This window comes from Acanthisitta chloris, unplaced genomic scaffold (assembly GCF_000695815.1).
Source record: "Acanthisitta chloris isolate BGI_N310 unplaced genomic scaffold, ASM69581v1 scaffold5917, whole genome shotgun sequence".
Lineage (NCBI taxonomy): Eukaryota > Metazoa > Chordata > Aves > Passeriformes > Acanthisittidae > Acanthisitta > Acanthisitta chloris.
Window position 1 is genome coordinate 1 of NW_008684179.1, and position 23,133 is coordinate 23,133.

The following is a 23,133-nucleotide window of genomic DNA, read 5'->3' on the forward strand; positions in this document are numbered from 1 at the left end:
CCGAGCGGGGGGACTGAGGGGCGGGGTAAAGCTAAACCTGTGATTAGTGAAATAACTTTGAATAAGGCACTGAGGTAGAGACTCGTATTTGTTAACTATAGTTGTAACTGATGTTAGCCGTGCAAGCACCCTAGCTCTAAGTTTCTGCTCAAGGCCTGTCTGCTGCTCTTGGAAAAACCAAGCCCTCAGGACTTCTGAAGGTCTGCATAAGTGAAGATATACTGCAACTGTCAGTGTGTCTGTCAAGTGGAGAAGATAGGTGCAGGGCTGAAAGGGACTGGTAAGGCATTCCTCCGAGGAACTGAGGTGCCCACAGCAGTTAGAACCTGCCCTGAGGTTTGGAAAGATGACCAGAAGGAGTGCACATGTGCCTGACGGGAAAGGTTATCCAGCAGACAGGTGATGAAGACTATGGAACGACCACCTGGGTCACAGAGGACCCTCAACAATCACCACATCAATTAACTGTGCAAGTACAAGGAGGGCTGGGATATTCTAGGAAATCACTGGCATATATGCATGAGTTCCTGGAAATCTAATGCATGTTAGGAGGAGAGATCCCCCACACACCATCATTAAAGGAATGCTGCTTAACAGTCTCATGCTGTTGCATTGGTTCCTTTGAATCAGTTCCTAGGGGGAGTTTGTCTTACCAGTCTCCTTTGGCCTTATGCTTATCTTCTTACTCTTACAGAGACAATGAGAATCTCAGTAAATCTTGCTTGGGCTAACAAGGCAAATTCCTATGGGCATAGCTTACAGCTCATCAAGCCTAACGAGCAGGCACAGCTACTGCTATAATTAACATCAGCTGCAACTCTGGCTAACGTGGTTATGAGTAACATCAGCTGTGACTCTAATTTAGTCTCTATCTCAGCTCCTTATTCAGTTCCTTCATCCAAAGTTAGTATATTAGTTTACATCCTTTCACAGGGGTTGAGGAGACATTAAAGATGGTGTCGTGTGTGGTTTCCACAGAAAAATGTTAAAGCAAATGGTTGTGTTAGTTGCCAGTGATGCTGCTGTAAATTGTGGTCACAGTGTGTGACAGGTTTCCTGGGTTTCTGTGAGTGAAGAGTCCTGCCCAAGCGAATCCCACAGGCAGGCTGTCATCTGCTCTGGGCTGAGGGCTCCTGGGGTGCTGGTGGGGCCCTGGGGATAAGCCATGCATGGTGAAATGGAGTGTGTGGAAGAGTATGCATCTGCCAATGGCACGTTGTTGGATTGCTCTTTGCTCAGTAGCAGCCAGTTTCAAAATGATAGAATAAGCTCTAGAACATGACAAATGTGGCTAACAGAAAAAGTATCTTTGTCTTAATATCAGTAATGCAGGGGCTGCTGTGGTGCTAGAGGAAATAAAAGGTTACTGATTAGTTTACCCATCTCCGTGGGTCAAACTTGTACCAGATCTCTTCACTCAATGTACTTTAGGTATTGTATAAGCTCCTTTATATCTTGTTTAACAGATTCTGTTTTGCAAAGCAGATCTTTTGGGTTGATGAGCTCAGCAGCCCAGTGGTTCACATCAGGCTGTTAGAAGAGGCTGTTTGAGGGACCTGGGCAGAGCAGTTTTTATGGGAAACTATGTTATGGCTGTTGTTGAAAGGCGGCATATTCTGGGATCAGGTTCTGGGACTAAAGGAGCAAAAGTTGTCTTTGGCAACTTTTTAGTTCTACTTGTTGTTTGCCCAGTGTTCTTAGGCAAAGAAAGGCTTGTAATGCATTTCAGGTTGATTAACAGTTTATAGAGTTCTATACAGTTCCTAGAGCAAGATAAATTCTGGTTACCAGTAATTGCATACAGGTTCCAGTGTGTCTCTCTGAAGTAACTGAGACAATGGTATTGGGAGGAGTAACATGTATGTGTCTTTAGTCAGTGATGTTTTTAGAGGAGTGCTGGGAAAGTGATAGTTTCTTTTAGATACGTTGATTTAGAGTATTTTGACTAACTGTTTCTTTCACTAAGATTCCAATGGAGTGCAGGCAGGGGACTAACAGTTGGCAAAAACATGACAGATGAAGTTGTTTTTCTGGAGAAGGGAAGTACTTATGCTTTCATAAATTCTTGCCTGAAGATCCTGTAGTTTATAACAGACTTCCCAGGCTGTGCTTCTTGGGAATCTTGGAAAAGAATGGCCTAGGCAGAAAAAGACAGTCTGGATGTCCTTTAAAATTGTACTGTGATGTGTTTATGACATACATAAAACTTGAAGTATTTTAATAGCATACAATGGATAGTTTATATGTTGATGCAACCTGTTTAAACTCTTCAGATGATGATTCATGTGAAGGAACTAAATCCAAAGAAGTTTATACTCTACTGCGGGTCAAGACATCCATTTGAAGCTATTGGGCCTGTGTTTTGCTCTTGTTTTAGTACATGCCCCAAGACATGAGCTAGGAGAGGAGGACTGAGGAATCAGCTCCAGAGAAACAAAATACTTCAAAGAGCTGATTTTAAAAGAGCTGAAAATATTGAACAAGGAATGGAGGTAAGGAGCTAAAATAGTGTAATTAAATATTGTTCAAAAGAATGCATAGGTAGTGCAGCTCATCAGAAAAGAGTTGGTCAGGACAGTAAACATAAATTTCACCAGAGCTTCAGGTGCTGTTTGCATTTAGATATGGGAACATGGGCATGGCCTGGGTTCAGTGCTAGGAAACTGGCCCAGGACAGAATGCTTTTTAACTGCTGATAACAGAAGTAGGACTGTGACTAGTTTAGGTATCTATTTGTCATACTGTCCCTTGCACATCAGTTATAATTGTCACTCTGTTTTTTGTGATTACTGTGGGGGATGCTTGCATTTTCCTATGGCAAATCACCTAGACGTGCTACAGCTGCTTCAGGCAGCTGAATTTGTTCAGGGGTCATTTCTGTGGTGGAAGTAAGTAGTTCTTCATAGCCTCTCACAATTTCATTGTTATCCATTGCCATCTTTGGGCCTAACTTAGAACAAAACTGCTTAATTTGTAAATCCTTTTCAGAAGCCTTCCATGTTCTGTTGGCATTGCTGTACTTCCTGCAGTCTTTGTGTAGGTTTCCTCTGCATTCTTTAGAATTAGGAGGAGTCTCTTTGTACAGCACATTTGTACCTTACCTAGCGTTATAAGGTCTCAGCCTGTGACTTGGGCTCTGGTTACCAGATCTTGCCTTATGATTGTGTATACACAAAAATGACCCGAGGCTTTTTACAGAATCAGAAATATGAAGTGAAGGGGCCCTGAAATAAGAGACAGAAAATTGTTAGAGTAGAAACTGAACTGTGAAGTTTAAGTGGGTTTTTTTTTGTGTTGATGCTGATGTGAAGTGCAGCGGGTACAGTAATTGTGTGGTGAACCTCTGTGCAAAAAGGAAATGGATAATACTGAGAAGTGCACAGGAAAAGGGGCAGGAGGATTTTCAACATAGCCAGAGAAAATGCTGTAGTGCCACGCTTGATAGAGGGAGCTTTCAGGTACAATGCTGGCTGAAACACTTGGAATTGTGAACAAAATGTTCTAGGGCTTGAACCCTGCTCTGTTCAGTAGTGCAGGACTTTATAAATTCTTTTTATTCAAAGATTAGATATCTGCATATCTTTTGTGTAAGGCATTCTCCCTAAATTGGCCAGAAGGGTTAAGTATGATCCTGGTTTGTATCTATGGCAATTTGTGTTAGAGTATATCAGTACCTGGCATTCATCAAAAGAGCTGTCAAATAAGATTTATCCATTTTCCATTAAACCATAGTCTTTGGAAAGTTACAGATAATGAAAATAGTTGCATAGTGTTTCTTCCATGAACAGAGAAACAGAAGAGCTGAAGAGAGTTTTGCTTGACTCTACAGATTCTCTCCCCTCCCCTTTTGTCACACAGTTTACAGCTATGTCCATTGCTGAGTATGGTGTATTAATTTCCCTCTTTCGATCTATTAAAACAACTGTAACATTTTAATATTCTTCCAGTATTGGCTGACATGAAAAGCAAAATCTGCAGCCTGTAAAAACTGAGAAGTTGTGCTGTTCAGAAGTTTTTCTAGCATACTTTAAAGGTGATGCCCTTCAGAATACTGAAGATTTAATTGTGTCTTGGTTACAAGAGTGTTTAAAGTTTAGACAAAAGGCCCTGTCATTGCTGTAGCTGTCAAGGTGCCAACATCTTCAAGATAAAAACGTTCTTTTTTTTTTTCTTTTCATTCCCTAATAAGCAAGGGGACTGGGTCCAATGTGCACTGGCCATTGCATGTCACTGCTGCCTGCTAAGTTTAAATTTGTTGTTTAGTCAACTGGGTGTTCTGCAAGTAAGAATGGCAGCACAATTGAAGTGTATGGGGTGTATGTGAACACTCCACAAGAATAGGGTTAGTAGAAAAAGATGAGTTATACAGTGAAGATAATAGTCTTCATAGATTTCTAACCTCTAACTTTCGAACCGCCCAACTTTTTGAGTTACTCAAATACTTGATTTTTTTCCTGTAGTTTATTCTAGGAGAATACTGCATTGTAAGTATCTTTTGAAACAAGAACTAGATGGTTGGATATTGTAATCATTGGCTAGCATAATAACAAAAGCTAGTAAACTGTGAGGAATCTTTTATTTAAGATGCTAAGTAAGGGGTAGTACTCAAATAAGAGACTTGAAATGTTTTAAATTTGTTGGTCTGATTTGGAAGCAGCCCCATGAGATGTAGTACAGTCATTTTCTAGTGTGTTCTGTTAATTAAAATTCAGGAGGCATTTTCCTGTTCCCTGGCTTAACTGAAGTTCTTGCTGCGCTTTTGTTCCATATCTGAATAGATGTTGTTGAAAGCCAAAGTGTAAGGGAGAACTTTTCAAAGACAGCATGACTCACTGAACGGTGAGAATATCACAAAGTGTCCAGGCAGCTGTGTTCACAAGGCTGTTTTAAACTGACAGTTAACTTTTCAGTTGAAGGTAAGCATGAAGGTTTGTAACTGTTGAAAAATCTGCAGTAACTTAATTCTAATATAAGATACTCCTCAAGGTATTGGAACAGATTGGCAAGCAGTGAGGTGAACAAAAAAAGGACTAAGTGAACAAGAGAAATGGTTGATACTGGGTAAATTAGGAACAGTTTGCTGTAGCTGTTGTGAGTATATGTGTTCATCAGACTCATAGTCAAGTCTGTCATTTTAGGTAGCGATAAACTGTTAAAATCAAATGGAACTTAGTATCTAAACATGTTTAACTATCTTTTCAATCCTAGAGTTAAAAAAGAAAAAAACTTTGGTTATAGATGTACCCTCAAACTAAACACCTCTAAAAATGATTCTTAGATCTTGAAATAAAAGTCTATTGAGGTATCATAGATATGGACTTTGATTTTGTTGGTATTTACACTGTCTTATTATGAACTGTGGCTGCAGGATGTAATTTCCTTATTGTATGCAAGTTGTTAGAAAGCTTACATATCTTGAAACCTAGTGGGAACACTGCTCTGAGTATGTGAAGGAACTAAATTATATTTTTTTTCTCTTTCTTCATAATTTCATTAATTTCCATTATTATTATTTAATTGCCTTTGTGAAGTGTTATGACCAGGGAAGAAGGTTACAGAGAAGAATTTAGCTATGACAGGATGCCAACTTTGGAGCGGGGAAAACAAGAGAATGGAAATTATATACCAGATATCAAATCCAGTGACCTTCAGCTATCAAAGAGGCTGCATCCTTGCTTTAGTTACAGAACATGGATATTTTCTTTGCTGATGGGAGTAAGTACTTTAAATGATAGAAAATTTTAAAATGTAGGTGAGGTCTTAGTGCCCAATAATCTGTTCTGTTTCACATCATTTGGGGACTCAAAATTTCATTGCTGATAGCATTGAATATAAATATTTGTAAAGAAAGGAAGGTATTTAGCAAATTTAGAATGTAACAATTCATTGACTACTACTATTATCTGGATTTTTTTCACTAATCAAAGATGCTATATGAAGACTTACTTTTATGTTTAATATTAATCATATAGCATAAGCAGAAATGAAGTGTGGTAGTGGTAAATACCAACCCATGTGTACCTATAATTATGCAGTGCCTTTTGGTAGAGTATGCAAAGTATATCCTGATCACTTGCATTCTTTTAACATATTTTTAACTGTTAAAGTACTCTGCTTGCCATGATAGCATTTTGGCATTAAAAATATGCATGGTACTTAATTGGCACATTCATCTTCCAGGGTTCAACAGCCATGTAGTTATCTGGTATAATTGTTATGTGGTGAGGTATACACTTGTGTTTCTTACTTGAACGTCACAGTGATTTGAATTTCTGTGTCACTGCAAGAATCCCAGGACACTCATCTTGCATGTACATTGTATGCTTCTCCATGTTCTGAGCCAAGTTAATTACACTTCATTATAGCAATTAGAATTTGATCTTTTCTTTTTCTGTCAGCTTGTGTGTTCTGAAGCGTGATTTTTATTAAGAGCTAAAAATGTCTCACTGTTAATATGGTAATTACTTGGTTTTGCACAGTGAATAGAAGTATTGCCTTATTTTTGTGGACACAGCTGAACATTTTTTCATTTCTGACAATCCACAGAGCTTGCATTTCCTTTCAGGTGTACTGTCATATGAAAAGAGGGCATAAGAAGTGCTGGGTTTCTTTGCATCAAACTTCCTCAAACTTAATTGTCCAAAAGGACAACTGTAATGAGATTTTTCCTTTTTACTGAGTTGTTGTAAACGATTGGAGATACTAATGCTTAGAGATAATTTCCTGAGGTTATATTTTCAGGAAGAATGAATTTATGGATAAATGAAAATGCAATTTTATTAATAAACCAATCCAATAAATTCCAGTTAGATTTTTCTCCAAGTATGATGGTGGTTAATCACTCTCAACCCTTCTGAAAGACAGTGTCCAGAAAGGAAAGTCTGTATGCTGAGCAGCATGAGTCATAGTGAACAGAGCAGCCTACTCCAGGGAGCAGTTACAAACTGCAGAGTGACATCAAAGTGGCTGATATTATGGGCTGGTTTTGTGCAGGAGCAATTCCATATGCTTCAAGCACAGCTTCAACTTGTCTATAAATACTGTTCTTCCACTGTGCCAGAATTCTGTGTGTGTGCTTGTACTTGCACATACACTATCCTTACTGTCATTTATTTGACAAGGACTTTTTAATGACGTCTGTAATTTTTTAGCATGACAAAAAATGCCAAATGAAACAAAAGTGCAATTCTGTCTCTTCTCTTCTCCAGTCCCTTCAAAAAATGCCTACTCAGGAACAATAAGCAAAAGGAAAAAAGTGTCAGTAGAAGACTCTACTCATTTATTGCAGCTTGTAACTGTGCTAGTTAGGAAATAAACAGAAGAGTTAGCAAGGCAACAGGAGTTGCTGAACATTTATGGGGGTGCTCTAGGATGAGATCAGGAAGAGAGTTTGGTGGGATGCAGGAATATAGGTAGAAGAATCTTCATGAATGCTGCTGTGCTCCAGCTAGCGATTGCCTAATTGCCCATATGCATAATGAATGTTGGTGGAGTCAAGCAGAGAATGCAAAGTAGAGGCTTAGCTGAGGTTTCTGAAACATTTTTACCACTGAATGCTGCAATTACCTTTTGAGTATTTTATTGAGGTATTTGCCAAGGCAGGGTACAGTGCTTGATTCAAACATGATTCTATTATTCAGGATTAGGTCTTGGTAACCAGCAAAACTTCTTCTTCAGAACTCAGCATGTTTTGATGTTTTTCTTCACATTTATTCACACAAAACCTGCATTATTGAATGTTCATCAGTAGCTTAATTTGAAAGGGATTACTGATTTCTACTTGTCCAGTTGCTTTTTTAAAAACAGTTTTATTAATATACATTTAACTTATTTGTTTCTTTGCAGACTTGCCTCCTTATTACTTCTGGATTTTCACTATATCTGGGAAATATTTTTCCATCTGAAATGGATTATTTACGTTGTGCAGCAGGTTCAGTAAGCATTCTTAATTATTTGCTGTGACTGACAGCAAATCAATAGCAAATAATTTTTGTGGATTTATTGTCTTTTATTCAGTTTGTATTTTTTTAATACTAGCTTTCTTCATGTTAATTCTGTTAACAGTTCATTACATGGGTTTTTATCCCTTGGTTAAAGGAATAATGGTTGTCCTAAAGACAGCTGGTTTGAACTACCATTTTTGTTAACCAGCTCACCATTGGCATCGAATATTAATCTGCTTGAACAGTGTTTCTGTGCTTGATTTTAAGAAAACTTGCATTGCTATGCATCTGGGGAATTTCCTGGCTAAATTCTATCAGAATGTATTTCAGATTGTATTTTAAAGTATTCATTTATCAGTTTATTTTGCCAAAATATCCAAGTGCTAAAGCAGACTAAAGTTCTCTTGAATGTTGTTATTTTATTAGTAAAATATGCATTAAAGATGCAGAGTCTAGGATTTTTAAATTTTATTTTTAGAGGTGCATATATATATATATTCTATCATATATGCTTAATCAACACTTTGGTGTGTGTAAGATGAGTCTGATGTACTTGCTTTATCCATGGCAGGATTCTATTCTGTCACTGTTATTTTCACAACTTGTCTCCAGATTGAAGTTAGGTGCAAGACTAATGCTTTACTTGAAACAAACAAGTCCCAAGAGTTGCTCTGTGAACAAGTTGTCACTTAGGTTTCCATTAGAGGTGTTAAAATAAAGTTGAGGCAGTTTTTGAAGTCAAGTATCCTCACAGATGTGTTATTCTCTGTAACATTAGTGTTAATTATGGAGATGTCTCTTTTTCTGCTCCAGATCTTGTCTCTTTGAACTTTGTATTTATTGAGAATTTCCAAAGATCTGGTAGATGCAGAAGGTTATCACGTTGGGTTTGAAAGGCTTGCTGTGGGTGAAGGTGTGCACATTTGGGTGTTGGTATGTGAGGAAGGTGTTGGAGCTCCTACTGCAGATAATGGAGTCAGTCCAGTTGGAAGAGCCTAGAGAGCTGTAGAGCCAACTGGCCACCAAGTGTCTACTTTAACCTGAAGCTGAGTTGCTCTCTAGACTTTTTTAACCATCTTGACTAGTAGTAGGATTCAGTTGCCTAAACATAGTCCTGTAGTGTTCTAGAGACTCTAGGGTATTCAAGACACAAAAGGATGTTTTAATTATGTTAAGTAAAGGTCACTTAGGTGTTAAGGAAGTGCTGCCAAGAATTGTACATGTGGCTATCAATCTAGTTATAGTGTTCTAATGTTAAGCCATCAGTGCTCAGATATGTGGAACGATAATTAGTAAAGAAACACAGCATTTGTTGCATGATCGCATGAAAATCTTTTTAATAATTTTAGTATGTATTTGCATAAAACAGAGTTGGATCTGTAATGGAACTATATCTATTGTGGTGGGAAACGGCTAAGGGATAGACGAATTCCTTTGTGAAACTTTTTATTTAGGCATGATTTTTCAATTTAGCTTTGCCCTGAAGAATGGAAACATATTTCCTACTGCACATAATGGCGATCCCAGGCACAATTTGTAAAGTGTAACTTAACTCAGCAGATTTTCACAAAGTTCTTCAGAACTGTGTTGAGACTGGGCAAAGTTCAGCTTGCATGGCCGTGGCGATGTCTCTTTAAAAGAATGTGCAGGCCCAGTTTGGGAGTTGCAGTGTTTTTCTTTTCCTGCTCAAGGATCTTAGGCCTTCTAGAGTTACTTAAAACTAACCGAGTCATGAAATGCCTCATGAAAGACTTTCTTTCCTTTATTCATTGTGTTGTGCTGGGTATTAATCAAAACTGAGAGATATGGAAGGTGTATTTAAACTTCTCGTAATCCTCAGACACAGCTTGTAATTAATGAGCTCAGACAGGAGTGACACACTTGCTTCAGAGTTTTTGATCTTCGGTTTGTCTAAATTAACTGAAATACGAATTCAGACAAGTAAAATACATCTATAGAAATATATAAAAAATTCTTTGTGCAGAATATCCCACTAGTCTTCTCTTTTAATTTTCCCAGTGTATTCCTTCAGCAGTTGTGAGCTTTGCTATAGCAAGGAATAAAATTAATGTGGTGAGTATGAGATTATTAATTAAATATAATAATATATAATTTCCCCCTGTGGTTAAAACGAGAGAGAAACCCATTCTGAAACTGTTTTTCAGATACCAAATTTTCAGATTCTGTTTGTCTCTACATTTGCTGTTACAACAACTTGTTTAGTTTGGTTTGGATGCAAACTTGTCCTCAATCCATCAGCTATAAATGTAAGTTACTAAAACAATTACTAATTGTGCTACATTTATCTTTGTTTAAAAATGGGGGAGAGGGGGGACAGGGACATGAGGTGGGTGGAAATCAAATGTCAGTATCCTGGTGTTCATACTTAGCCTGTGAGGAGAGATCATCTAGCAGTAACTTTGTTTCTCTTTGCCCAGTGTTCTCTTGCTCTCCTCTCTGAAGGACACTGCTTCAGTGAGACAGTCTCACTATTTGGCTGTTTGCTGCCAGCTCTTTGCCATTACCTGTGTGGTACAAAGAAGATGTAGAATACCATCTCTTAAACTATTCTTTCATTGTCATGTTTATTTTCCCTTCCCATGGGAAACTGCACAAAAAAATAATACTAGGTCTTTGAATTCACTGGCTGTAGTTTAAAAGCAGTAAGTCATAAAAACAAGTTTATCCAGTCAATTCCCATTTAACACCCTCTGCCCTTTATAAAGGACCTGGGTAATTCCTCATGAGTGTTATTCATGTTGATATATAGCTCTACAAAATTACTTTAGATAGATAAATGGAGTGCAAGATACAAGCCATGCCCTAGACTGTGACCGCTGACAGCACCCCAGGAGGGTGCAGTTCTGTACTTGGTGTGCTATCAGCATGAAGGATGGGATGTGTTAGAGACACAAGCTGCCACTCTGTTCCTTCCCAGCTCTCAGAGTAAGAAGCCTGACAGAAATACATGGAAGCTCATGCCTTCTGGCCACTGCAACTGAAAGCATTCAGGTCTTGAACAGGCTTCAAATTAGCTTCAAACTGAGTACATACATTGTCTCCTTTCAGGCTGAGTGTCTGTACCTCTATTATAGTTGACATGATCCAGTCACTGGAACTCTGCATTCTTGTTTGCCTCAGTGTAGATAGCTAAGTCAGGATTCCTTGCACTTAGACATCTCCTATTTTAAAGTGCTGTGAGACATTCTGCCTGACTTCTGCATCAACTCTGGGTGGGTGAGGTCTCCCATCAGTCCTGTGTCAGATGTCCCATTCGTGCAGGCACATTTAGTGTGTAACTGGTATAGCTGAACCTCACCTCTAGTGACTGGTTAGCCCAGTAGTTTTTGAGGTTCCCTCTCTTTTCTGTATAGGCTAGGTCTCCACTGATAGTAGTGGAAGTATAGCCAATGTGGGTGCACAGAAGTACTGGGGTGTAGGTGCTTGATTTGATTGCCTAACCATGTGTGTGTCTCCAACAGATGTGTGCTCACTTGTCCTGCCTTGTTGCAGGGGATCAGTGCCCTTTAGACCCTCTGTCATTATTTGTCAGACCTGAGCAGTTGTCTTGAAACATCTGTTGGATATCTTAAAAAATATTAAAAGTATGCATTTAAGCAACTATTTTAGATAAAATCATTTAACCTTGGCATGAATTCAGCCCTTTCATACAGGTTCGGGGAACCATGTTTTTAATACCTGGTGCAGGTTAAGAGAAAATTGAATGAATGTTGTGCTAATCTACTACTTTGTACTCAGTTACACTTGCATCTTCCTGAGTCATGTAAGAGGATTAGGGACACAGCTAGTTTGGTTCTCTGCATGTGGTAATTGATCTTATGTACAGTGTCAATTGTAGGTGGAATTTTCTTTAGTTCTCAGAAATCTAACATAGAATCTCCCATTGTTACAGACAGTATAAAAAAGTACTTCCAGCTTTGGCTGTTTTTCTGTTTAGATAGTTTTCTTGGGTTTATTTTTTAAACTGCAAAATTGGAGATATTTTTACTTTGGTGTAGGCTTATCGAACTAATTTTATAGTGGAAGGATCTGTCTGATACTCTAGACGTGTCATATCAGAAAAAAATACACTGGAAAGATAAAAATTAAATAAAAAGCCCCAATTTATTTACTGTTACTTTTTCAATTTCTGTTATTTACTTCTTATACCTAGCACTAAGTGAGCTAGTCCATCAATGTAGTTACAGTGCTTCTGAACTCAAACTTCTACATCTGCTTGGCACTGACCTGCCAAGTGGGATGTGTGGCCTTGCCAGCTCACATCAGCACCAGCTCTGTGTCAAAACATGTCTAAATCATGGGAATTTGTAGTCTGGATTGAATTGTTATGCAGGCCACACATTTGACACCTTTTCTTTTTCCAGATAATGCCTTTATTCTTCACTGTAGCACTTTCTCTAGAAGCTTACCACTATGACATTTATTGCTGTTTGTGGATTTAGTACCACTGTACCCTCTGTTGGGTTCTGCAAGGCATATAGTTCCAACTGTGATTTCCTGAGAAGGGTGAATTTCAGTGCCCAAAAATCCTCTCAAATCTGCCACTGATTATCTTTTTCGAAAAACCTGTGCTGCAAGATACGTGTCAGAGAAAAACTGGGATTTGATCTGCTACAAAGCAAGTCTGACATGAAGGAACACTACAATTCTGTTCTAAGTCATTGAACAATGGTTTGCTATAATTGTATATGTTCTCAATGGAGTCAGTTCTGCCTAAACTTTTGGTGCTTTGCCCCAGTGGCCTGACTGATCCACCAAATGTTTTCTTGGTCTGCCAGTGGAAAAAGATGATGCTTTTGAAGACAAGAGAGGGAGATGCACTCTAACTTGCATGTCTCTAGGAAATGAATCAGTCCATGTAGAGTAGGTATATAGCTTTTTTCATGAGATAATAAAGAACCAAAGACAAATGCTAATAATTGCATTCACTTATTTGTCTCTTAGATATGAGCAATGGCAGCATTTATGCACAGCAGTGTAGTCTGTTAGACCTGCAAGAGTTATGAAACCATGAAGAGTGTTCATCAATGCGTTACGAGCACTAAATAGGGCACAGAGCTAGGATTCTTGGCTCAGTTCTTTGGAATGTGTTTTCATTCAGCATCAGACATGATATCATACCACTTGGATTGCAACATAGGTGTTGGGAGCCTGTGGCCCTCCTTCCCCTGTGAATCTTCCATGGTTTGCTGCACTGTTCTGGTTTCACATGGAAGGTCCTGCAAAATGCAAACACACCCAGCAGTCAGCCCCTTGTCGTTAACTGGGAGACAGTAATAAAATTTTCAGGCAGAATATTCCCATAAATGAAGTAAATGTTTCTTTTTTAGGTTAGGCATTCTGAGTGTTATGTGGGCAGCTAAGTGTTCTTGAAATTCATCAAGAACCAAGAAAATGGTTAGAAAAGTATCTAATTAATAGATATGTCTAAATGCCACAGAAAATAGACAGCCTGCTGGATGCTGAGAGACTCAGCCTCCTTCTTTATTTTTAATATGGAAGATGTAACTCATTTATGTCTGGAATTTTACTGACAGATAAATTTCAACTTGATTCTACTTATTCTGCTGGAAATCTTCATGGCAACCACTGTGATCATTTCAGCCAGGTCTACTGAAGACTGCTGTACAAGAAAAAAAGTAGGTGCTCTTAAGGATTAAAAGTGTTTTTTTGTGGGTGTGTTAAAAAATACTTGATTTTTCCTGTATTACATATGTTGACAATTTGCTGGCAACTCCAGTATATAACTTCATATTGCATAGTAAAACTAAATTTGAACAGTAAATAAAAGTACTCTACTAAGCAGTAATTGCCTCTTCTATCTCTTCAGAGCGCAATGGGCCCTCTGCAAAATGACCTGTTGCAGTTACAGAGCACAGGGTTGTTTGCATGTCTTACAAACAGGCATGGCAAATGCTTCATTTCTGTTTCGTAGAGCAAAACGTAATGATGTGTGAAACATCAGAGTGCTGCGACGTGTGTATGCAAAGCAATACCTTTGTGAAGCCTGATGTGGAGAAAGTATTTTTCATGTATGCCAGTTCGGTGGTATCTGGGCGATGAATCTTTGCTTCAGGATTTGGGGCTATAGATAAAATTTTCTTTAGTCACAAGTGCTCTCCCAAATCCCACCCTCATTTTTCTACAGCAGTACTTCTTTTTAAGTAATAATGAAGCAAACGTGCTGTGCCATTTAGTGTTCCAGTGGAAATATTGATTGATATGTGTTGTGTCCTGTCCTCCTTTACTTGCTGTTAATCCACATCTGTAAAATCTGAAAGCTCGGAAAGAAAGTATGTATTTTGAAGGTGGAAAAGGGAGACAAGATGACCATATTTCATTGTTGAATGGTGGTTGTGGAACAGCTAATCTGGGTCTACTTAATTTATTTTTAATGTAGTTGATGTTGTCTGACACTGGCAAACACTGTGATGTGTCACTGGCACCTCTTATGGGCCAGCCAGACATTGCATATCACTGGTAGGATCTATAACAGGTCGTACAAGATATTAGAAAGAAAGGTATTGCTTTGGATATTTTTTGATCATGATTTTTTATTCCCCTCTAGAATACTGCATATGACAGTGCCATTGTTTTGAGCAATGTCAGCTTTCCTGCTCGAATTCTGAAGTCATACTCAGTAAGAAAAACATTGGTCTCTTTAAATCAATTTTTTATTTCATCTTTCTAAGGGCTAAGCTTCTTTAAAGCCAGCAAGAGAACAGTGTAGGTAAGAGCTGAAAGAATAAAGACAGAAATGAGAGATATATCTTAAAATGTTTCCTTTTAGATTATTGCCAGGTAAATGATAACTGCCATATATAATAGGAAGGAGACTCTTTAATAACTTAAGGAAAGACTCTTTAATAACTTAACTGTTGTTCTGTGGAGCTAACAAATAAAAGCATAAATATGTATAATGAACCTGATCTGGTTTTCACTTAAGCCAGCTAGATTTTTGCCATATTTTAGATGTGAAAAACATGGACTTCATGCATAGCTAGTAGCATAAATGTGTTTCTTTTCTTTCTGGGGAGTTCCTTTCTATACACATATAGGAAATTTCATCTTCAAATGCACTGTCAGTAATCTGTGTGCTCTTCTTTGTTTTAGGTAATTGAAGTGATTATTGGAATTTCATCAGTATTTGGTGGAATAATTGCTTTGAATATGGATGTTCTAGTTTCAGGTCCATATCTTTCAGTAACATTCTTTTGGATCTTAGTTGCTGTAAGTAGTACAAATGGAATGTACTTTTTAAAATCAATGTCTTTTATTTAAATTTTTTTTCCATTTTTTTCCTCCTCGCTGGAATATTTATTTGGCTCCAATACTAATTGGTAATTTCTGCTTAGAAAATGAAATAGTACTTCAATGTAATTAATATAGTAATGCAATATTCTTGTTCTATTTTTGATTTACAATACTTTGGTTCTTATAAAATGTTCTGATAAATTTTCAGTCCTCAGTTCAGTAAAATGGAAATGTGTAGTAGAACAAGGGTATTAGACATGAAGTGTTTTGTCCAAAAAGTTGTAGAATATTTTAGGCTGCAAAATAAAAGTTGAGTTTAGTTTGAGCATGGCAGAATCCTTACAAGATCCCATTTAACTGTTTTTAAAGCCTGAGACTGTGATTGGTAACCCTTATCACTAATAACAGCCTTTGCCCTGGAGCACAGAAGGTTGAGAAAGAAGACAACAACCATTAGGTTTATATATGGCTCCTGTGTCTGTAAAATCCCTCAGCACAAAGTGGAAAGAGATCATAAACAAGCTTTTCAGCATTCAGAATTCACAAAGTTCAGTAGAGTTTGCTAGTTTTTTATGTAGAAGTGTCATGTTTTGAGGAGACTCATATTTCAGTATGCATAAGTTTAATATATTTGCTCATTACAGCTGCTTATTATATGCAAATTAAATGAAGGTTAGTTTTATCTTCATTTGACCAATTGATTCCCAATACTGTCATAATAAGTCTATACAGTTTCAGCCTTTCCAGGAAATTTAGTATGTGATCTGTGACTGGTGGGAATTGGGAACTGTAATTTTCAAGTAGGTAAACACTTATTTTGTTGCACTTCTTTTTTGTTTAGTGCTTTCCAAGTGCTATTGCAAGTCATGTAGCTGCTGAATATCCAAGTAAATGCCTGGTAAGTGTATAAAAATCTTGGATTTTGTCATTCAAGTGGAATGGTGCTAAGGAAAGCCTGCCTATGATAGTGGGCACTACTCAAATTTGCTCACTTGTTTTTAGCTGTTTTTGTAGACAAAAAGTGACAGAAATATGTAGCAGGAGTGTTAGCTGATGTTCCTAAAGAGAACTCCAGTAGGTCCTTTGGAGGCTTAATTTCACCAATTCTAGAATTCTTTGTACTGGTTCCTTGGGAATAGATATTACTAGATGAAAATGACATGCCTCATGGGGTGTGCTCAAACTGCTTTCAGGTTTCTGAGCTGAGTTCTTTTTCTGTTCTCTTCTCCTTTCATTATGAGCTGTGGTTTCTGAAAGAAGAAAATTAGGTGTTCAGACTGTGCTGGACCTAGCAGCAAACAAGCTGCTCATCTTCATGATTAGCAACAAGGACTAAGAATATTCAGTAGCATGCATTCATTCCTTGATTTTCCTAGATGTGTGGTTAAGCCTCCATAAAATATCTATTCAAAGTAACAGTCATGCAACCATATTTAAGTGACTAATGATGCATGACCACAACTGAAGTCAGAATATGATCCTGTAGGGCTGATATTTGAATGAAACTTGGCTGCTACTGTATGGCAATAAATTTGCCTCACAGCACTCAAATGTATTTGCATAAGTTTTTTTTAGGTTGTAAGTCTGCAATATCTGCTGTTAGTTCTCTTTATTTCATAGACATTGAAGAATAAATGATGCTTCTCTACTGGCTCTCTAGATTGGATATTATTTCCTCTATGTGCCTATGAAAGGCACTTGTGAAATAAAACAAAGAACCTCATCATCAGTATTAAAAATGAATTACAAAACAACTGTGTTTTGGCTGGGAAACTTAATTTATTCAAAGCTTGCTTCTGTATCTCCATGAAATGTGGATGGCTCTTAATATTTGTTACACATGTGTAATCTTAGACACCACACACTTCTGTTACGTTTGCTGCAGGGAAATATAGCTCACAAACCAATGTTAGCAATTTTTATTCTTTTTTAACGTTCAGTATCTTACTTTTTAGGTTGAGGTCCTGATTGCCATTAGCAGTGTTACCTCTCCATTGCTGTTCACTGCTTCTGCATACTTATCCTTCAGTATCATGCAAGTTGTTGACATCTTTAAAAGCTATCCACCTGCTGTTAAAGTATGTATTTTTATGCAACTGAAGAATTAATGTCTATCTATTACAGTAGCAAGACAGAAACGAACTAGGAAGTACATGAAGTCAAGGTATTGCATTATAAAGATTGAATAAAAGGTCATAGAAATTCAAAACCTTTTATTTGACTTACAATATAATTTACAGTATGTTAAATCTATTGCCACCAGGGATTATAGTTTAAAAAATGGGATATTATTCTAAAGAAACAGTGAAAATAATATGCAATATGCTAGGCTGCTTGAGATTTGATAAATTTATAGTATTTAAATTAAAGATTCTAGGTTTACTTGAAGAATACATTTTCCTGAGGATGTTTACCAACAGTTGGGATTGTAAATTTACACCTGGTTTCATTTAAAGCCCGAATTGGGACAGAGAAGAAAAAAGTTTGCAATTTTAAAGCATTTCAGTATGAAGTGTTACCCATGCATTACTGAAGAGCTTTCCAGGTCTTTAGTGTAAAAGTGTTTAGCAATCTCTGTTGATGTTCAAAGAACCATTTGTGGGCATTAGACCAGTGTCAATAAGAGTATTTACCCTTAGTATCCACTAATCATTAAGTAATCTTGTAATTTCAGAAGAAAAGGGGGAAAATGTTTATTAAATTGATATCTCAGGGACTGGAAAAGTAGCTTTTGAGTAAGTGATCCTGTTCTGATGCTGGAGGAGCACAGCCTGTTGTTGGACCTCAGGAAGTGGCCACAGTTTACATACTCTCTTTAAGTAGCTTCTCCTGTCGCACATTTTGGAGACAGATGACTGCACTGTCTAGACAGTTGGTGTGACCTGCAGGGCATTTCTTACACTCGTAGGCTGCTTTGTGTCTGGATATAGCAAAAGTGGGCTGCTCTGCACAGGAGGAACAATGGAGCAGGAGATGACAGAAAGGCAGACAAGGACAGTGACCTCATTGGCAAGGTGTGCAGTCCTACGCTACCCAAAAAACTAGAAAAGCAAGGCAGGTCTGGCTGTGGTTACCAGGTTCAACCAATGGTTCAGTGATTGCCAGACAAGTACACAGTAGTGAGGCAGACCCAAGGTCATCCAGGAATTCAGGTCAGCAGGGCAAGGTCAGAGCCAGCAAGGCCCAGGGCCAGGACCAGGCGTAGTGACATTGCTTAGGTGAGAACCAGCAGTGAGCTGCTATATTTTAGAGGATTTCTAGAGGAAAAGATCATTTTGCAAATTAACATTTTCTTAAAAATTATCAGTCTTTTCTACTTTCAGCAAATTCAGGCACTAAAATATTTGTTGAAACTTCATGCTGAAACAAACTGTGAATTATAATTTCAGTGTAAAAAATCTAGATATGAATCTTAAGAGTACAGAGGTGGTAACATTCTAAAATATTTTACTCAAGAAGTTAATGATATACTCGTGTCTAATTTCAGCAATCTTACGATGTACTCCTGCTGCTTCTGATGTTGATGCTGCTAATTCAAGCATGTCTTACTATTGGAACTGTAATACAGTGTGTAAATTACAAGACAAAAATGAAACTACAAGATTCATCATGGACAGCACCACAGGTTAAAAAACAGGAATACAGAACAACAGAGGTATGCATTTATACCCATTATAACATTAGAAAATGTGTATTTTACAAGATTTTTTTTTATACTGTTGTGTTACTTAATTCAGACCACAATTAAAAGCTGCTCTGTGAAACTGAAGATGTTAATGCACTGGTGAATTTTGTAATAAAGAGATAATATTTTGCTGGTTAGATGATAACTGGGGTGTGACAGGTGCAATATTTGTAAATCTGTGACAAGCCCTGTTAAAACCAGGTGGAAGGTTAAGCTCCTTCTTTTTCTTATGGGCTCCCAATTATAATTGGGATCCATACAGGATACAGATCCATAACCACTATTTATATGTTGGAATGAAGTTATAGAGAAGATGATGGGCCTTGCATGACCACATTCTGATAATGAGATAGCCAACTGTTAGGAGAGAAATGGATTTAATTCTTTCCATGCAAGCAGAAGTTTTGGGCTATGGAATAGGAATACTTGATATAGCTGTACCTTTCCAAGGCTGCTGTGAGGGGGTGACTTTACTAAGCTAAGTTAGTTCTCTTAACTTCCCTAAAGTTTGAATGGAATGAGTGAAGAACCTGGAGCATAGGAAAAATAATAAGATGAATGAGTGGTCACTTGTGCTGGACAGAATGAAGTATTGTGCCCAGGAGCATCTCTGGAATCCTGGGTTTCTCCATGTCCTAACTGCACTACTAAAATTGGTGCTAAAGATCAGAATTGAGATATCCTTGCATTTCCTGTCTGCACTTCCATGTTCAAGCTATCCTTTCAGATGCAGATTTGGCACATACTCTTTTTCAAGCATGGTGATGCCATTATTACTGTTACCACGTTTTACATAATCATTCAGGACTGGAGTCCTATTTCAGGGACTGAGGATCCCAACTTTCTTCAGCCTGTGTACATTAACTACTCATAGCAACCTTCCAGTATTTGAAGGGGCCTACAGGGAAGCCAGAGGGGGACTTCTTGTTAGAAACTATAGTGATAGAGCAAGGAGTAATGGCTATAAATTGAAAGAGGGGAAATTTAGGCTAGATGTGAAGAAGAAATTCTTTACTATGAGAGTGGTGAGACACTGGAACAGGTTGTCCAGGGAGGTTGTGGATGCCCCAGCCCTGGCACTGTTCAAAGCCGGGGTGGATGAGGCCTTGAGCATCTTAGTCTAATGGGAGGTGTCCCTGCTCATGGCAGGACAGGATGACTAGATGATCTTTAAGGTCCATTCCAACCCCTTAATATTCTATGATTCTGTAATTCATCTCCTAGTACGGCCCTGTAGCCCTTAGGCTTTCCTCACCTCTGCTATACAGAGCCAAGCACTGTATCTTTTGACTATGAGAGAGTAACTCACATTAGCTGGATGCTTACTGCATGGGCCAGTGCTAGAAAGAGAGTGCTGGATTCAGTCCAGACTAGGAAGAGCATCTGTAGTGAAACAGCACTGGACAGAAAGCACTGTGAGCAGGTACTGAAATCAGTCAAGTCAGCATGCTGCTGGTAATGGAAAGTGAAAGCTGTGGATTTAGCAGGCTGCTGAAGGCATTTGGTGTAGGCTACTTGTTTTCTGGATCTGTATCCTGAGAGTTATGTGCTGTATAAAACAGGAAGCACAGCAGCACTTCCACTGCTGCAAGTCACATTTTGGAGCATAGGTCATGTCATGGCTAAACACATCTAATCTGGGCATTATTAACAAAAGTATTACAAGTTTGTCAGTCGCAGAGAAATTGGGTGTGAGTTAAATGCTAAAAGGAGCACTTTTCCCACAAAAGCAACACCTTTTAACTTACCTTGTAGTGTTTAAAAACATGAATAATGTTACTCCATCTGTCTGTGCTCTTAGGCAAGGCCTTAGTTTGCTAGCATATATGTAGATAAATCTTGCTTCAGTCGCACCACAGGGGGCTGCTTCTGGCTTTGGGGCTAGAGATTTAGGTTCTAGGGCTTTCAGTCACATGTTAGCAAAAATCTTGAAAAAATGTCCTAAGTAACGTGTTATAAATAGGAATTTTGCCAAGTTTTTTTATCCCAAGTATGATACATTTCACACTATTAAATTTTTTACCCTAAATATAAACTCTACCATATACAAAACTATATAATTTGCAATTTATAGAATATTTTAATAGCTCTGGCTGTAACCATTTACATTTGCATTCTCTTAGCTTCTGTCAGATATTTATTTGCTTGAACTTCAGCTTTTAAGCAAAGCATTTTTTCATGTTTCCATTTGTTTGAAATGTGTTTACTTTTAGGTTTCCAATAACACCTTAAAGGATTTTGACAAAGACAAAGCCTGGAAAGCAGTTGTGGTACAAATGGCTCAGTAGTTTGGATTCTTCAAGTGCAGCCAATACAGTACAATCCAATACAGTAAATCAACCGTTTGAATTAAGGCTTAAAAACTTTTCAATCTTGAAACAGCAATATAGTTACAGTGGTAGGAGACAAAGAATAACACAGTAAATAATGTGTCTTTCTAATAATTTTGAATTATGTTGATAATATTTTTAACACATCTGTCTTTTCTGTTGGTATCTGTAGTCTAGTGTTGCTTTAGAAGATACCTCTACAAAAGGGTAACGAGTCACATGGATTTATGCTGATGGCAAAGTATTACAAGGTGTACTAGGCTTCATGTATTTGCAACAGATTGTTATAACTGCAGTTATGCAGTCAGTGTGACTGATAAATGCTTTTGTAAAGTTATGAGTACAAGTCATAATTGATATTTTTGCTTATACTTCACTTTTGTAGGAGTTGTAAAGTTCTGCATCTCATTGCTTTTATATAAATAAAAGTCTTTATTATGTGGAAACTCAAGAATGTGGATTGACATTCTAATTGGAGATGTGAAAAGAGAATATTCTTTCCCATTAAGCTTCAATATCTGGACTGCTAGAAGGGGAAGAAACTTTTTTTCTGTGGTTTTGTGCTTTATGCTGTTAGACTCTGGACATCCAGAAGGAGCTTGGAAATGTCTTCCTGTTTTCCAGCAGCTACAAGAGGCCAAGTGCTTCTGCAGGGGCTGAGTTGTTAGAGGTTGCCCCAACATTTCTTGTTTTCACAAGTATCCCCAGAAGGGGAAATGTTGGTGGAATGCCTCCTGCCTCTGTATGTTCTACCTCTACACTGTCTCTATTGGGTGTTCCTACTGGACCCTATTGACAGTGCAGGGACCATGACAGGTTCTTGGTTGTTCCTGGGCTTGCCATTTGTCAAATAACCAGGATTAATAACTACTCTGAGGCTTTTTTTTCTAGACAGAAGCCTTAACTCACTCAGGCTCAGATCTGAGGATATGCACCCTTTGCCTGCAGTCTTGTCTTAAATTATTCATCATATTCTGCTGCTCATTTGTTCATTTCCATTGGAAAGAGTCTCATTTATTTCAATATGGCTTATCTTGAATTTACCAATATGCCTTATCTTTGTATTTATTTTTGTGTTCTTTCCAACATCTGATTTATATAAAAAGTTATATAAAATCGGTGATTTTTATGTGCACTATATAAACACTGAAGTCAAGATTAAAATGGGAAGGAAAAAAGACAGCAGAATTAACACTCTCACCTGCTCCATACTGTCTGCTACTACACTGAGTTCCTGCAGGACACCTGTGATGCTTCAAATTGATTTGTCTAAAGAAACCCCAAATCACTCAAATTACAAAGTCACTCTTTGTTCTGGACAAGTTTTTAAAGCTGCTTCAGTTTCCTTACTCAGTTTTTAAGCTCACTTCACACCCTCAGTTCAACTGAAGGTTGAGATGCCTCAGCACAGAACAACAGATAAGCTGTTACCTTAAGCCAACGGTGTTGCTGCTTAGAACATTTTCAAATCCTACCTTAGACTTCCCATTTTTCAGGGCTACATAGCATCACTTTGTTGATAGTTGCCACTGCCAGTCTCTCCAGACTTCCCTATATCACTGTCATTTGCTGGTCCATGCTGTTCAAGGAAAGACTTTTCTAGATTTGGTGAGAGAGGAGAACATGGTGAGAAGCAGCTTTCCTCTTTTTCTGTGGCTCAACTTATTTTTATTTCTTCTTTGGCCCTGGTGTTAACACAGTGTAGAATCTGAAATCCTGTGTATCATGACCCAGTACTGCGATCTGTTCTGCTTATAATCTGATCCATAGATCTAGCATCTAATCATGGAGTATCTATTTCTTTCTAATCCAGTCTGTTCTAGTATTGTTGCACTAGGACTTTAAAGATGAACCATAACCATACTCTTGGAGATGTCATGGAGTATGAGAGAATTCCCTC

The 23,133-nt window shown here is 37.9% G+C and overlaps 1 protein-coding gene across 1 annotated transcript; it reads left to right on the plus strand.

Annotated features, from left to right (window-relative positions):
* Nucleotides 1–4,868: 4,868 nt before the first annotated feature.
* Nucleotides 4,869–21,684, plus strand: MLC1 (megalencephalic leukoencephalopathy with subcortical cysts 1). Its single transcript, XM_009079225.1, has 12 exons — nucleotides 4,869–4,916; nucleotides 5,532–5,715; nucleotides 7,846–7,935; nucleotides 9,963–10,016; nucleotides 10,109–10,210; nucleotides 13,502–13,603; nucleotides 14,533–14,604; nucleotides 15,078–15,194; nucleotides 16,060–16,116; nucleotides 17,174–17,296; nucleotides 18,706–18,873; nucleotides 21,117–21,684. The coding sequence occupies exons 2-12, from the start codon at nucleotides 5,536–5,538 to the stop codon at nucleotides 21,189–21,191; spliced, it is 1,140 nt and encodes a 379-aa protein (XP_009077473.1). The 5' UTR covers nucleotides 4,869–4,916; nucleotides 5,532–5,535; the 3' UTR covers nucleotides 21,192–21,684.
* The last annotated feature ends 1,449 nt before the right edge of the window (nucleotides 21,685–23,133 follow it).